This window comes from Merops nubicus, unplaced genomic scaffold (genome assembly GCF_000691845.1).
Source record: "Merops nubicus isolate BGI_N331 unplaced genomic scaffold, ASM69184v1 scaffold41287, whole genome shotgun sequence".
In the NCBI taxonomy this organism is placed as follows: domain Eukaryota; kingdom Metazoa; phylum Chordata; class Aves; order Coraciiformes; family Meropidae; genus Merops; species Merops nubicus.
This window is the reverse complement of record NW_008621663.1, coordinates 1-17,400: the sequence shown is the minus strand read 5'-3', so window position 1 is coordinate 17,400 and position 17,400 is coordinate 1. Positions and strand designations below refer to the sequence as shown.

General features: G+C 39.4%; 1 protein-coding gene across 1 annotated transcript; it reads left to right on the top strand.

The window, feature by feature from the left end:
• Positions 1-785: 785 nt before the first annotated feature.
• On the top strand, positions 786-12,123 carry HMMR (hyaluronan-mediated motility receptor (RHAMM); the record flags this gene model as incomplete). Its single annotated transcript, XM_008944554.1, has 15 exons — positions 786-851; positions 1,651-1,731; positions 2,435-2,623; positions 2,920-3,006; positions 3,525-3,625; positions 4,813-4,887; positions 5,812-5,990; positions 6,763-6,911; positions 7,167-7,381; positions 8,002-8,118; positions 8,936-9,094; positions 10,661-10,813; positions 10,919-11,018; positions 11,270-11,446; positions 11,961-12,123. Coding segments are annotated over exons 1-15 (2,011 nt in total), but the record flags the coding sequence as incomplete, so codon positions are not given.
• Positions 12,124-17,400: the final 5,277 nt, after the last annotated feature.

The following is a 17,400-nucleotide window of genomic DNA, read 5'->3' as shown; positions in this document are numbered from 1 at the left end:
CAGAGGGGTGGCAAACCAGGGCCCGCTTGCCTCGTGTTGCCGGGACGAGGCGGGAGCGAAAGGCGCAGCACTGCGCGGAGCTCCGCGGAGCGTTCCCTGACGCGGGGGTCTCCCGCAGTCGGGGCCGGGCTCCACAGCCCTGTCTCTACCGTCGTCATCTGCTCTCATTCTAAATGAAGTTGCTCTCATTTGTTGAAAGCCGAGGCAAGCAGCTGTTTACTGAGCTTCAGATCGGTCTGCTGTTTCCCTTAAATTTGTTTCATTGTTTTGAAAGACTTAATTTTTTAAAGAAAAGTTTAAGTAATTTCGTTGGAGAAGTTTCACGTTCAATAACATATAAGTAGTCTCGAGAGGAAGATGGTTAAAAAAAACCAAAACAGCTAAATGTGCTTTTTATCCTTCAGCACTTTGGGCTGGCTTTGCTGCAAAGAAGTATTAGATCCTTTAGCTGTATGGGGTTTTTATTAACAGAAGTTAATTCACTGCTGTCACTACTCTGGATGGGGGAGTGGAACTTGGCAAGAAGCTGGATTCTCATAACTGGATGCCACCTGATAGTCTATCAAACTGGTGAATTGCCTACCTGACTAATACTGAACTGCCCTATTGCAGTATGAAAACAGCCGTCAGTGCCTTGTGAAGTGGCTAGTCTAATAATCGGGTGGCATCCTGTTATTGGATAAGTGTCCATTAACCTGATCAAGTTGGGTTAAATTTCCATTGTGGGGTTCATGCACACCCTTGTCCTTTGTCCTCTTTTGCATCCCTCTGCAGGTGAGACCAATATGCACAGTGAGAAGAGTGCACAGACCCCTGTAACTGGAAGGAGACTTGCATCTCTTGGGTTAACAGTAAGGCTCTTATTTGGTATTTATATCTGTTAAATTCCAGCTAAATCTCACTGTGATGGGTTAAATTGTGTAGACCCTTTATGCAACTACTGGTAACCTACCTGAGGAAACCATGAAGCACTTTGTTGTGCTTGTGTTCTTTAGTAATTAAGAAGGAAAAAAAACGGCAGCATCTTTGTGAATCAGATGATGATTTCTTGGGACCTACGTAGCGGCTTGTAGTCTTTGGTGTAACAGTGGTGCCGTTTTTTGCTGTTGATTCACCATGTAATTATTGCGTGGCTGCTTTTTTAAGGAAGTTGTGTTTCTGCTTTCATATGGTGGGTGAGCAGGGCAGAAACTTAGTGGTAAAAGAAACAGAGGGGCTGATACTGTACGTACAGGTTCTCAGCTCACTGTGCGAGGATATGCATTTGAAGATGAATAGCTTAAGTTGACAAATGATAATGCAGACTTACTAATTTAGTTTACTTACGATGTAGAAAGAAATTCTGCTGAGAAACCTGTGGCTAAGAGATAAAACTGTTTTTTATGGAGTTTGGCAGATGCTTTATCTCCTTTCTGTCACAACGGTTATGAGCTGTCTGTTCAGAGTAATGCTTATGAGGAAGTACAGGGGTAAAACCCATCCTAACCTGGTGGTACTTTGTCCTGTGTGGGACAGAGATGTTTGCTTTTTATTCTGTCTGCACTTAGTAGCGTTGTCGATATGAAGGTGTCCACGCTTATATTTCACTGATTAACTATGCATGCAGCTACAGATCAGTTGAAATATTTCTAATACATCTGTTTTCAAAAGCCAGCTAATGTGACTCTGAAGCCTAAGAGAGATCTTATCCTTATGAAAGAGAAAAAGAAACAGAAGACCCTGGAGAAGGAGGTATGAATATATTATGTGAGTGCAGTCCTGTAATGTGTCCTACTTGCTGCAGTAAGAAAACACAAACTGGTAAATTTATCTGCTTTTGTGTAACATTGTGTATTAGTACTTTGCCAACAGCTCTAAGCAAAGCTATTATCAAATGTTAGAGTATGTAGAAAGCATTGGATTTGTTAATGGAATTACATTAATTCCCACTGATCATGATCTGTTAGGCAGCCAGTCTATTTTTCAAAAGAAGTCATATGTTCTCTACCCTAAAAAGGTTCTGTTTAACTTAAGCAAAAATTTCAGCAAATAGTTAATAATGACATTTTTAAGTTTAAAAGGCAGCTAGCTTTTCCTTAGCAATAAACTTGTGTCTTCTGATCTATGCCTTGTCTCAAAAGTCACATTCTGTCTTTCTGTTCCCCACTGGAAGAGGAAAGTTGGCTTCTGTTGCAAGTTGAAACTAAGACTGTTTTAAGTTTTTGTACTAACTCAGTAGCATAAAATAGGTCAGATGAAATGCTGGGACTGCAAACCTGTGGTGTGTAACAATAGAGAATTGTGATGATTGTGTGATGTCTTTTCTTGTGAATGATAGAGTGGAAGATACTCATTCTGAATGAAAGCTAATACAGTTTGGATATTTAACGTCTTCAAGAAAACCACAGGCATAAACTAAAGACGTTCTTTAAGAATAGTACCTCTTCTGTTTTAGATCCGTGCTCTAGTGAGAGAGCGTGGAGAACAGGATAAAAAGTATCGGGCTCTGGATGAGGAATTCGTTAAGACTGAGGCAAAGCTGAGTGCTGCAGTTCAGGAGAAAACATCTCTTTTGGCAAATGTTGCATGCCTGAAAAAACAGCTTCTGGAACTAAGAAGAACCAATGAACTACTTAAGTCAAAGGTATTCAGATACAGATACTTGCTTTGTGCTTGCTGTTCTTAAGCTCCCTGGGCAAGAGGAAACTTGAGTTGCTGATCAACATCTGTTTTCATGTTCCTTGTGCCCCTCCATTATTACAGGACTAGAGCACGTCTGCTTTGGGACCTTGTGTGCTTCTGTGTAGAGGCAGGGTGGGACCTGCTAATGTCAGGCAGACACCAGTGTTCTAGGTGGGAGGGGGTCACTTAAATGGTGGTGTGAAGACTAATTCCTATGAAGGAGTTGAGCTTAGTGCTTTTGTATTCATCTCTGATTAGCTGTCAGAAGATGGCATGCAGAAGAAAATGAGCAGCCTGTGCATGGAGTTAATGAAGCTCAGAAACAAGAGGGATACCAAGGAAAAGGTATGGCTGTTTGCACAGGATAACAATTCTGAGCTGGCTGAGAACACACAGTTAAGGGCTTACCACAGAACAGCAAGGTGTGTGTTGCTTTTGTCCTCCACTTGGTATTTCCTCTACTTTATGTAGAGTCAAAATAGAGCAAGAAAGACCAAGCAGCACATGTCCTTGATTTTGCTATTTATGTGCAGAGTAAATCTGAGTTGAAGTCAGGAAGCCTAGAAATGCCTCTTAAAATGTCAATATGCTGGTCAGATGATTAATTTCTTTGAAAACCAGTGGTCCTAAGAATAGTTCGAAGCTAACAGATGTTTGCCTTCTTAGGGTGGTGGTGGTTGTTTTAACAAATGGCTAATACCTTTACGGAGGAATACTGACACATTTTTAGCATAGTAGCAAGCACTATTGTTAGACTGTACTTAGAAATTATTTTCCATTTACCACTATCTTAGGCAATTAATCTTTTCCCCACTAAATACCACGTTGGTTGTAATAAATACTTTTCATTTCTTTTTTTAAAGACGGCACTTGCAAAACAGGAGGACATGGAAATGAAGCTGCAGGAAGTGCAAAGGCATCTAGAGCATTCAAAAGGACAAGTAGCACAGTTAGAAGAAAAACTGTAAGTAGTAAGGAAGGGGACCGACTTGGATAACATAGTATTGTCTAGCTGTGCTGACATGCCTAGACCTTATAGTAAGCATGTAGTTTAGGGAAAATACAGGCTGTTCCTCTTATGGCAAGTAACAGAAATTACAAGTATTTGTAACCTGGAATAAATTTGATGGAAGGAAGTTTTAGGAACTGCTCTATTCTTCTAAAATGAACCTAAAAAATACTGTTTGTCTAATGTATCTAACAGTTTGCCAAAAGACAAACTGTATCATCTCAACCTTTTGTCTTCCAGTGTGGTATGGGTGGAGATATTTTATGTGTGGGGTGGGGAAGAAAGACACGTGTCTTGAGGAAAGAATTCTTCCTCTTGTAGCAAGACATTTTCGATGAGATGCTCAGTGTCTGCCCATTCACACTGGTATGTTCAAAGTAAGCAAGAATAAAAAACATTGGGCCAGGAGTTGAGATCCTGATCCAGTAGTCAGGCATTTGAGACAGATGTGATGGACACATCAGTGTTCTCCAGATGAGCGTATTGAAGACCCGTTGTGCTGCCTTAAAAGTTACTTCATAGTAGTCACATGCTCTGAAGGAAGGCAACTGTAAAGTGTCTTGACCTGAGAAGCTGCATGTAAGAAGTTGTTCCAAATGAACACTTTTTATTCTGCCCAAATGATGTCATTAGCTGCACTGGAACAGCATGCTAGCATGCAGGCTGTTTCTGAGGATGCCAACCTAAGAAAAATAAACTACAAGGTATACTTCCTGTCAGTTCATGTGATTAGCACTGCAGTATCCTTCCTATGCTTTGTATGAGGACTTAACTTCCAAGGGCTCAAATATGAGCAGAGGTTTTGTACTTAAATTAGAGTTAAAATACATAAAGTTAACAACACAGGTAGTGCAATTCACAAAGGAAGGAAACAATAATGCAGCTGTTCCAGCATACTTGCTTGTGGCAGAATATGGCTCAGCATCCTTATCATAAATGAAAGGACCATATGGAACAAATATTGCCCAGGAGGGTAGAATCACCTCTTGGAGCCAGTAGCAGTTTGTCAGCCAAACTTCACTATGACCAGTACGTAGTGCTACTAGATTGTGATTCAATGGTTTATTTCTACTTGCTTATTTGTAAGCATATAGCTCTGAATTTATTTCAGTACATTTATCTTGAAAAATTTCTGGGTTTAGGTCTGCTACTGAGAAAGAGAAAGCTGAAGACAAGACTGACACTGAAAAACTCCTGGAATATATCACAGAGCTCAGGTAAGAACAAGTTGTTCTTGAGCTGGACTGGCTAGTAAGGGCAGCAAAAGTCAGTGGGAGTACTCTGGTTAGTCAAGTAGAACCTTGGGAACAATTTTCTTTGCTAGCATTAAAATAGAGGGGGAAAGGAAATGAGATTTTTCCACAGGATGGAAAGGAGTTCTAAGGTACTTTCATTACCTTTCTAAATGTCTCTGCTTTTCTGGGCTAAACAATACCATCAGACTTCTCTATCAGGGTCCTGAAATCATGTTTTTACCCTGAATTATTTGTATGTAAATCACGCTTAATCGTTTTCCTCTAAGGTACTGGCTGTGATGTCTTTAGGGCCGTTTGTCAAACAGCCTGAATGGGGCAATACCCCTGTATATTGGCTGCTGGTGAAGTTCACAATCCATCGACTGGCATTTAGGAGTTGTTGGACAATGTGTGTATGAGCATCAGTCTGACTGATCACTAATCTTCTGTCTAGTAACTGGTCTGGTAACTGATGGAAATGCTGATCGGTTTTCACAGTACTGTCCCTAGCTCAGAACATGATGACAACTTGTTCTGAAATTTGACTGGTTGCTTTTATGGTCCACACGACCATCAATTTACTCATTAACTGGCTGTATTTCTTCTAATTCTACTTAAAATAGTAAAATCTAGTTAGTTTATGTGTATGCTTTTCTGTGAAAACTCAGCTTTTGAAAAACCTTTATATTTTGTGTGACTGCACAAGTTTCTGTTAAAAAACATCAGTGTTGAAAGAAATGGCTTTTAATTTTAACCTGTTTTATGTGCAGAAACATGTCTGGCAAAGTAGATGTAGGCAGTTTTCCAGTTGGAAGCAAACATTCCTATGTGTTTTATCTTTTTGGTGGAGTGTAAGCTTAAGAAAAGAAGTTAGTGTCAAAAAATACATGAATTTTTCTCCTACAGTAGTGTTGCAGAAACTCTTGAGAAATACAAACAACAAGTTGCCCAGATGGAGGAGATGCTGATACAGAAAGACCAAGATACTGAGATCCTGAGAGATACCCTCTCAAAAAAAGAGGAACAATCATATAAACTGATAAAAGAACTTAATGAAAGGTGTCAGTTGCTTCAAGAGGAAAAAGGTAATTGTTACTGCTTGAGTGCTGCCTGAATGGGTGGGACCATGGACATATCTGAAAGGATTTCAAGTAGGTTTGATCTAAAATGTCTATTCAGAATAGTTTCTTCTGAGTTAAGTCATGTCTCTGAGCTCCAGATGAAAACAACTGGGCATATTTTTAACTAAATGGAAACTCCCTTGAATCTCTGAAGTCTGTTTGTATTTCCATGGAGGGTTGCTAAGGCAGATAGTATAGCATGAGGATTGTTTACTTAATAGAAATAGCTTTAATATGGAAGGTGAACACAAATGACTTATTGCTTACACTTCTTTGTGACACAGCATGAGGTATTGGGAATGTGTGCAGGAATCATTCATTTCTTTCCCCTTTCTCCTGCAAAACCAGCAACTCTGCAGCCTAAGACTGGTACTCGGTTTTCTGTGTAGCAGTTGGTCTCTGTGTGCTAGTATGTGGAAGATGATTTGGAGGAATGGTTTAGTTTTTCCCAAACCATTCTGGTCTGCTGATGAAAGCTAATTGCTCAATCCAAAGATTCCTGCTCTTGAAATAATTTTTGAAGTGTCATGCTTTCAGACAATCTTGAGGAGTTTCCAGATGCATTAAAGATGTGGGTTTTGTTTGGTGGGGGTTTTTTTTGTCTTGGAGGTTTTTGTTGTTTTTTTTTTCCCTTGCCAAACTATCATTAAAGGTAGAATGGAAGTACTGTGAAAAATAGATGTAGTTAATGGAGGATAGAGGGAACTGGTGTTAAATTGACAATTCCTCTATGCAGAGAAAGAGTTATCTGAGACCAGAGGAAAATTACTGAGCATGAATACTGAAACAGAAGATCTGAAAAAAAAACTTGGCTTAGCAGAACAAGAAAACCAAAAACTGCTTCAGCAACATGAAGAGATGGTTTCTCAGCTGCAACAAGAAAAGGTAAATAGGGACTACTTTTGGTTACCCATGAGATTGCTGTATTGATGGTCTAATCTGTGGAACACACGTGTGCTGGCCAGCAGAAATTGTGTGTCATAGGATAGCTCCAAGAATCAGAGCTGGTAGGATGGGCATTTTGGCTGTGCCTGCAGAATGATCTTATTCTTGTGCTTTGAAGTTTGAGTGCTGCAAATTAGCCTTTAAGATCTAGAAAAGTACTAGTGGTTTTGAAATCTATGGTACTCTGACATGCAGGCATCATCTGCAACAATGCACCAGAAGTTCCAGGAGTTTCAAGATGAGGTAACAAGTGAGAGACATCTTCTTGAAGAAGAGCTGAATGCTACAATGAACGAGCTGAATAAGTTACATGCTAAGGAGAAGAAAGCTGAGAAGCTGGTGAAGCAGTTGGAACAAGAAATCAAATCTCAAGCTCTTGAACTTGCACAGATAGAAGAAAAGTTGAAAGGGTTTGTGAAACAAACTTAATGGTTCTAAAGCTTTGAAAGGAAAAGTGTTAAATCAGTTGGTAGTATAAAGAAAGCTGCTGAGCCTAATTTGGGTTTTAGAGACCTGAATAGTTCTAAATTTATTCTTGCTGGTTGTTGTTCATTGATAGTGATTGGACCTAATTGCTATCAACAGTACCTTGAATCAGTTGTGTATTGTCTTAATTTAAAACGACTTAATTAGTATGCTGAGACTTGCTTCAAATGCCAGTTCTGTAGTAATATTTCATTGCTGTGAAGGGTAAGTTACATGCATGCTCTATCAGGTGTTTCTGCCCTGGAGACAATAATTAGGAAAGATTTTTCAAGCAAGTTGTTTATTCCTTTCATGTATTGAAAGTTGACTATTAGATGTTCAATCTCTTATGTAGGTATTTTGGAATATAAGGGGAAGCAGTTCAGTCAACTATGAAGCTACTTCTTTAATATTTGAAGTTGTGGTAGAAAAGTTACTGGTATGTCAAATGAGCTGATTCCTGCCCCTGCAAGCTTTCTGTATCTGATAAGTGTTTGGTCATGTGTCTGGACATGTTTGTTTTCAGTGTGGAATGCTCAATTTTTATTTTTTTTTTTTTTTTCAGGAAGAATGCTGAGCTAGAGCAAATCAATGAAAAGCACAGCAATACTGTTTCTCAAATCCAAGAAGAGCACAGTGATACATTGTGTAAACTTGGAAAGACTGTTGCTGAGTTTGAAAGGTATGGAAGTTTCATTATGATACAGGGCAAGGATTATCTGTAAGATGACAATGAAATGTGCTGTTTATTCATGTGCCCTGGTATTTAACAGTGTACATGGGCATTGTTACAGTATTAGAGCAGAGGATTTTGTGATGGGCTACTTGATGGCATTGAGAAATGAATATATTCCTTATATATAGTCAAGTGTAATGACATACTCAGTATTTAGTTTAGGACACTGGATGTTTCTTATTTGAAGTGTAACTAATTACAATGCTCAAGTGTGCTAAGATTGGGGTGAGAGTTGTAACTAATGATGGTGGTATTAAAATCTATTGCAGAAAGGCTGCTTTTTTTTTTTAGGCTCACAACTTGCACTGAATCAAGTTTTTCTCACAGGCCTTCCAGATCTTTCCCCTCAAAATAATCTGGTTGTGGAAGCATTTAAAAAGAGGCTGTTATTACTAAGTATGCAAGGCACCCATGAAGGATCCAGTGGGATTATTTGCTGATGCAAAATGCAGATAGTAGGACTTCTAGTGTTTAAAATAAGCCTCAGATATAGCAGGTTTTCTGTGTTTTAAAGTATCTACCTATATGTAAAAATACCTATATTGCAGAATTTGTCAGAGTTGGTGCTTATGGCTTTATGGAAATGGGGGGGGGGGAAAGAGGGGGGTAATTTCAGAATTATCAGTGTTGGAGTACTGTTGTATCTTGGAGTTGAAAACATGTGTAAGACATATTACATGAGCTCGTATTGCTCTTCTAAGCCTTGAAAGTGTCAATCAGTATTTTGCCTAAAGTGAAAAAAAAATTTACCTTGTAATACCAGCTACAAGAAGAAAACAGCTGAAGAAATATGCAGTCTTAAACTGGAGAATGCGTCACTGCAAGAAGAAGTTGCCAACCTAAAAAAAAAAGGCCAAGATAACCTACAGCTGGCTTTGGAAGCGGAATACACTGAAAACAAAGTGGAGGAAGAATGTGTGAGGTACTAGACAAGCACTTCCTTCAGCTAAAGAGTGCAAGCAAAGGCTTGCTGCCTTAATGAGAACTTAACGTGGTGCTCCACCAGAAAAAAAAATCAGTAGTGGATGTAATCCTAAATTTCTTCCCTTTTCCAGTGTAGAGTGTTGAAAAACTTGACAGACAAAATTTGTTAATGTTCTATGCATCAGAGAACGGGTACGTTCAATCAAGTGCTTTGACGTTATGTTGAACATAATGGAAAAGGAAAACACTTAACTGAACACATGGGAATATCTTGTTTATCATAAATAACACTTCAGAGTGACTACTCCACAACTAAGATCCATAGGGGCAGACTAACAAATAGTTACTGCAGACCTTGCCCTTTTGTACTGTACTCTGAATAATGTGCCACCTGAAATCCTGATCACAAGTAGCTGCCAGTTAACCATCTGTGAGTTGGCACACTGGGCTGAGGTAAACAAAGGTCCTCTCTCTGCAGCAGTGCAGCTCATGAGCAACACCTAAGAAGCTGTCATATCCTGGGATATGTTTATCTCTAGCAGCAGCTTAGAGGTGTATGTTCTTCCAGCTTACCACACAAAGGGACAATTTAAGGAAGAAGATGAGTTGGATCTTAAAAGGTTCCTGTGTGCAGTTACCTGTAGTAGGCACCTGTGGTAACTGCCTTTGTGAGCTGCACTATTGAACATGCTGTGTGTTTGCTGGAAGTTGTCCTTCCCCACTACTTTTCATGTAGCTCTTAGCTAGCTTCTGAAGCTGACATTGGACATAAAGCACCAGCTATGCTCTAATCTTTTAAACTGTTGCATGTGGAAAAGTTACTTACTGAACTGCATTATAACACTGTTTTGGCCAAACTGATTAGAGCATTTCTCTTTCCAAATCTCTCTCTGCTGCCATATAAAATGGCTCTGTAAAGTTTTGAGATGCTTTTGCTGTCTAGCTGACCCGCAGCCAAAAGAATAAGATTGTCCTAAGGACAATTATTATTTACATCAGTTAATTTTAAAACACCTCTATTGCTTAAGATACTGCCCTTTCTTTCCTCCCCATATGCTCAATATTACCCCCAGTTTCCATTAGACCTGGTTAAAAGAAAAACTGAAGAGTTATTTTCCACTTGATTTGCTGTTTGAGTGTAGCAGGGAAGGGATTTGTAGTTTCCACCTGGGTGATGTAACAAATGGCTTAGCTTGGACAGGGAAAGCAGTGCTGGGAGGTTTAGAGTTTCTGAACCCTTGAGTACATCCGCACTGGACAGTGCAAACATCTGTGTGTGCAGTCTAACTGCTAACACATCTTCCACTAAAAGCCGCTGGCATTAAACAGCCATAAATAAGAAACGTGATCTTCCCTTGCTTCAAAAGCACTGCTTGCTTCTCAGAGGAGAAATTAAAAATAATGTGTATCTTGAACTGGATTGCTTTCTGGATCGTTGTTCTTGTTGCACTGCTTGTGCAAACGTTTCTTTCAGTTCTTGGTTATTTGTGTTTTCAGACTGAGAGTAGTGTAAAAAGGAAAAAAAAAAAAAAAATTGACTAAGGATGGGTCATGTTTTCCTCAGGATGCTTTTGGAAGTCCAGGCAGAGCTCACATTAAAAGAAGCAGAAACAGAAAGAACAGAAGAGCCTTGCCTTGCACAAATGACTGAACTTCAGGAAAACCTGGAAGAGCAAACTGAAGATCTGAAACGAAAACTCGAAGTGCAAGGATTGAGGTGACTTCTCTCAAAGCCAACCTGTGTATCATATGGCACATGAAAGTTTTGGTGTGCCAAAGTGCTGACAGCTAACAATGACCCTAATGGAACTTTGCTTTTTAGGAAAACCACCAATGAAGATGTGATCTCTACCTTGAAAGAAGAGAGAAATACTTGGCGTAACCTATATGAAGATTTACATAATAAAACTAAGCCTTTTCAGGTGTGTTCTGAAGTAGGGGTTTATTATCTGGTGATTTAAGACTTGTGCTGTAGACTCAAGTTCTACTGTTAAGAACTAAACATGGCATTTCCCATTGTAAAGGAATCCCATTCTAACCATGCAATGGTTTCCTAAGTTACTATCCCTTGAGCCAGCTATTCCCCTTCCCAAACCAACCATTCTTCATAGATTTCAGTTAACTAAAAAGCTTTAACATAAAGATTTCTAAAATAAGACTCTATGTATTTCAGCAACAGCTAGATGCGTACGAAGCAGAGAAGAATGTCCTCTTAAGCGAGCACAGCGCAGCCCAAGAAGAACTGAATAAATTAAGTGATGCCTATGCTAAACTACTTGGACATCAGAACCAAAAGCAAAAAATCAAGCATGTTATCAAGTTGAAGGAAGAGAATAATCACCTGAAACAGGTTTGTGAAATGAAAAGTTAGAAATCACTAACCTATTTTCTTGATTCCTCTGTTTGTTGCTCTAAATATTTATAGACTAATTCTCTCTTCTTTCTATGGTTTTTAAATTCCCTGCAAGAGCAAACTACTGGCCTCCAGCAAACACCAAGAGAATCAATTTTCCTTTCAACTGAATATATGATATAGGGGGGATTACCAGTGCAGATAACTGTCCCTACTCTTAGCTTGCATAGTTTTTCATAGCTCTTTTGGAGGTTCTAGACTTAATAAATTATCTGCTGAAAGCAGCACCTGAAAGTTTCGGGCTGTCATACTGCTTAGTGATGTTATACAGCAATTATACAGTGGTGATGGTTTCTCTTTACTAGGATTTTTTGTTTTGGTTTGTTTTTAGGCACCAGCAATAATTGTGTATGTATGTTTGTGTTCAGCATAAGTCAAAAGGGCTACTTCAGTAAATGAAAAGCAAGCTTTTCTCTTGTTCTTTAACTTGCAAATATCATGTTTTCTCTAGGATGTCTCAAAACTGCGTGCTTTGCTAGCAAAAGAAAAGCAAACCAACAGAGACCTTCAGGAGAAACTATATGAAATCCAGGGCGTGCGCCGTTTTGATCATTCCAAAGCTTTCCAACACAATAGCAAGGAAAACATTCCTCCTAAAACTTCTCTTAAAGAAGGTAAGCTTAGATCCTGGCATAACGATGTCCTTTTACCTCGTCAAGTTAACCAAAGAAGGTGTGACAGTCTTGCATGTTCTGCAGCATTTGGGGAAGGAAGGAGAATAGCATCTTCTGTGTCTCTCAGCAGGTGCTGGAAGACTGCATCAGTGGGGCACTTAGTGTGTGGTTTGCTGTTGTGATTTTCAGCCAAGTTTTTTAGAACCTGACCTGGGCAGGTGGTATGTCAGGTCAGACAGCAGAAAGTGTGTTTGTTAGGGAGGAAGAGGAGGAAAATGGATTACAAAGAATCGGCATGGTTTGTAGGGGTGAAAAGTGGCTTGGCCAGGGGTTTGAGCACTGGTTCTTCAGCTGGTACTTGGAAGGACCTTCTCATGCTCTAAGTGTGAAGGTAAGATGCCAGTGCCATGCAGGTACACCAAAGGAAACAATGTAGGTGAGTGTGTGGGGGTGTGTAGACCTCAGCCAGGCCATCATGTCACAGTATTTTCCAAGGTCTGCTTTGCCTGGTATGTGGGGTGGAGTGCCTTCTTTACCCCATCAGACAATTACTCCCTGGGGTGCAACAGTGGAAAAAAAAACCAACTTAGTAATGTTTTTCCATTGCAGGAAATACAACCAAAATTTAATCTCTTCTTGATATTAAGAAAAATACCCTGAATTGCTAATAACTTCATGTACTACAGAAGGCTTCAAGGGACTGCTGGAAATTAGTAGTAAAGGTATAATATATTTTTTAGAAAAACTATGCTTGGTTATACTGTTACTGAGAAGCCTATAGGTGACTGTGTTTCAGAATTCCACAACCAACGTTGCACTCGTGAACTCCAAAAGATACTCACTGTTTCACCTTTTTTTATATGCTGAAGCTGCCTAGTTTTCGAATAAAGCAGCTAAAGCTCAGAAAAGGTGAGTAAATGCTGGTGAATAAGACAGACAAATGAAACTTGATTTCATTAAAGATGTTTGTGGGTTGTTTTGTCTCTTGTGTATACAGTTTTTTGTTTAATTTTGCTGTTCATGGTTGCTTCAATACCAATGGCAGTAATGCTGCCAAAAAATTGGACTGCAAATTGGACTGCACAGTTTTGATGATATTAATGGCCTCTATATTCAGAACATGCTAATTTAAATCCTGGGGCTAGATATTGCAGCTGTTGGTCTTCAGAAGAGGATATTCAGGTTAAACTCAAATTGACTACATTTACCTAAATATTTGCATACTGTGGCTAAAACGAGTGTCTTAAGAGAAATGTCTCTTATGATCACTGTGCTCACTGGACTCTTAAATTCTCAGAAGGCCTTTGTAGCCAGCTGCTGCAACTGAACAATGCTACAGGAAGGGCAGTAACACTTGTGTGGGAGGACACCCACTGTGCATGCATTCATTGTACAGACTTGAAGCTGGGCAAGGTGGAAACAACCTGTGTAACTGCCTAGGAGTGATTTTGCGCAATAAAAAATTTTAAGTAAAAGACATTTGTGTATTTTCTTCACAAACTAGTGTTAAAAAGCAAAATTAAACTACACAGAAGAATTGACTGAAAGTTCTTTTGTTCTAATCTTAAATCTTCATAACATAGCCCAATGTCAGTGTTGCCTCAAAGACTATGCTTTCTGTAATCTTGCAGAAATTTAGCTGAGCTGTACAATACATGTAATTTGCAATCCCCTTAGCCTCCCATTTCCTGTGAATATCTCCAGTTCCAGTTTGTTTTTGTAGTAAGTGAAAGGTGGAAGTGTGTTCTTGTTAATGTATCTGCTCGTGTCCTGCGTATGGGTGCTGCAGAGACAGCACACGAAGCTTACTGAGCATGTTGAATATATTGCCATTTATACTGACAAGATAAGCTAACAGAATTGATACTGCCTAGGAAATGAAATAACAATGCTTATCAAGTCCAAGGAAAGAAGTTGCAAGGTCTTGTTGGTTCGTGTCACTTTAGTGAATTTGCTGGATCACTTGAACTTCTGGGGACAGAGGATGAGGATTAAGTTCAGGTGTTTGAACTGAGAAATGCTTAGTTTTCAATTGAGCAGTTTGCCTGAAGTGTTGAGATGTGTATTTTAGTAAGGAAGTTGCTGGAAGAATTTAATACTAGAGTTATTGCTCCTTGTGGAAAAAAAAAATGTTTTCTGATTTGATAGATGTAAATGGGATAAAAGATCTGTAGAAGAGATGTGCATTAGTTTGACTCATTAGATGAGAATATGGTCTTACTAGAAATCCTGATGTTACACATCCTGTGCACCCACAGTGGATGCAAAATGAACAGATGGTCCAATGGAGCTCCCACCTAGTGAGCAGCAGGGCAAAGAGCCATGGGGTGCTGGCGGGCAACTCTTGTTCACAACTTTAGAATTGGAAGTAGTGACATGCTACAACTGTTGTACTTCTATTTTTTATGCATACTTCCTGAGAGCTGCACGTTTGCTGTGCTGTTATACTTATATGGGGATTTTTAAGGTAAAATCACTATTCATAAACAGTGTCAGTCAGAAAAGCCTTCATGCTAAAAAAGGAAAAACATGAGTAGTTTAATGTGGTTTTGGAAATGTGAATGAATCTTTTATTTCAAGAGAGTTAGGGCAAATGAATGTTAACATAAGGTTCCACAAAACTCAAAACCTGTAAATGGGGACAATAAGTTACGGTATGTCTCTTGTTTTCCTGTAACTGAACCTCACCTGTGTTGTTTCACATGTCCAGCTTAAAGTTAGCAGGAGCTTGTTAAAGGGTGAATGTGTACCTAGTGAAGCAAAACCACTGGAGGTTTCACAAGACTATGCTTTTATGATAGCTACATAGCTTGTTTTTTTTTTTTTTTACTGCATTCATAAAGTTTTCTAACTTAACTGAAAGTTAGGACTGAGTGTCATTTAAAAACTTATTTATGAGTCTGTCAAGAGCATCCTCATTGACAGACGACTAGGGAAACTCAAGCAAATAACGCCAGGTGTACAACAACATGGATTTTTGGTTTGGCTTTAAAATATAGATAAATCTGGAGCAGTCTGTGGAGAGAAGTAAAGGGTAAGTTTTTAATGCTTTGTGTCAACTTCCAAGTCATTTTGCTACTGTCATGCATATGTCAAAGATGTATTAAAAATGGAAACCTTGATACTGTCAGATGAACTGCCCTAAGTATCCATTGCAGGAATCAATTTGTTTTAGAAGAAATATGTTTAATTTCTTTTTCCCAAGAAACTATTTCTCTGGTCATGCATCTCACTGTATTTTAGCAAGATCTGGTTTGTACTTAATTTTATATTTAAACTAAGAGCTGCTAAAATCCTCAACCTGGCTGACCTAATTAGAGCCACCCTCCTGTTTCCATTAAAAGGAACACTGCATACATCTCTGTGCCAGTGCTTTGAATAAATTTAATACACACAATGGCTGCACTTGCTCATGCTGGCTGTTGGGGAGTGAAAATTTAAGTTCATACTGAGCTACTTAAATGGTACCACTGGGAATAAACCAAAAGCTTAACAGGATTCAGAGCCACATGTGATAGAGAGCTTGGATTAGTGTTTTGGTTTCAAAGGTCAGCTGAGCTTTTCCTTCTTGCAGCCCGTGTGCGCTCTGCGGGGAAAGCAGACAAAGGGACAAACAGTTGAACAATTTGCTAGGCTGATGATGCCTTCTCTAGTCTGAGGCACTGCTTGAAATGCTGGTGGGAATGGAGCAGGTAAGGCTCTGGGTATGTGTACTAAGATTGCTGCCATGCTTAGATTATGGAATTTCGTGAAAAGGAGATGGGAGGAGAAGGAGACTGAATTAAACATTAGTCTCTGTGAATCACAGTCTGAAATATTAATGAACAGTACATATAGTCACCAGTGATACCTTATGTTTAAAGGACTGTGATATTGGACTATAATAAACTTTTTCTTTACATATTCTATCAAATCAGTTTCATGAAATGAATGCATTTATAATAAAATTAAAATATATGCTAGAATGCTACTGAATTCAGTGTGAACAGCTGAGAAAAAATAGCCCATGTACAGTTGGGAAGATAACAAACTACATGTTTTTGTAACTCAAACTGGTGACAAAAATGTAAGGGTATCTTGAAGGCAAATTTATGGTTGAAGCTGGAGACTCCAGCCTTAATGCCTTCCTCTTGCTTTGAGCCTGGAGGGAACAGCTTGGTCTTTGTTGCTGTTTAGATGTGCCGTGAGCTCTTCCAGTGTGCATGGGGAGGAAAGGGAGTAGCCATTAGAGGTGCTTGGAGTTGTGACCTCAGTGCTGCTGAACAGTTCAATATATATTTGAAGGTTTTTCTTCTGAATTTCAAGTTATGCGTTACTGGTATTTTTTAATGGAATTCTAAGGCTAGTGAGAGGTAATAAAATGTCCATAGTTTATTACAATGAAAAATAGGGTATCCCCATTCTGAGAAAGGCAGAAACTAGCTGAAGTGTTTTGTATGTGTGTATTTTCTTGCCATGTAAATGTCAGTAGTTTGTCATCAGTAAAGATCATCTGCAACATGATGCTATTAAATTTTTAGTAGATTTCTCAGATTGCTCTTTGTGTGCTAATGCCTGTAGTATCAGATGGTTTTCTGCCTTAACTGCCAGTCAAATACTTTTAATCAAGTCAAGCTGAAATAACATTGTTGGGTGAAGATATAAGTGCAGATAATAAGTAGTGGTTAAGACTTATTTTATGTATCTACCTAACTTTAGTCCTGTTGCTAAAACATGGCGCATGCAGCCTTTGCCTTTGTGTGGGTCTGCAGTATCCCAGTAAACAGGCTTTGTCTACAGCTACATCTTTCTTCAGAAAATTGCATTTACAGAACGCTGTCATTTTCTCAAGATAAAAATAATGCACATAGGTTGAGGACGAGAAGTGGTGATAGCTACCTTCAAGGCAACCCCTCATTTCCTGCAGGACTTAGCAGGTGCTTCTAAATAAATCTTTAGATAACAGCAATTGGAAAATGCACCTTCCTTAGTTTCCCGTGTTCTAGAAAGACAATGAATTAGTACTGAAGATGGGCTAAAGCTACACCAGTATGGTAGCTGCTCCCCTTCACCTGAGGTGTTGTTTTAGTTTTGAACGACAGAACTTGATTATTTCCTAGGAAGCAAAGGTGGCAGTGGCAGTAGCGCCACATCTGGGACCTGGAGAAGGCCTGACTGCTCGGCGGCAGCCCCGGCCCCGGGGGGCGCCTGCCCCTCTTTCTGAACAGCGAGGCCGCTTCCGGTTCTCGCCGGAAGGGGCAGGCACTGGCCGTGGGCCCGTGCGGCAGCCGGGGAGGC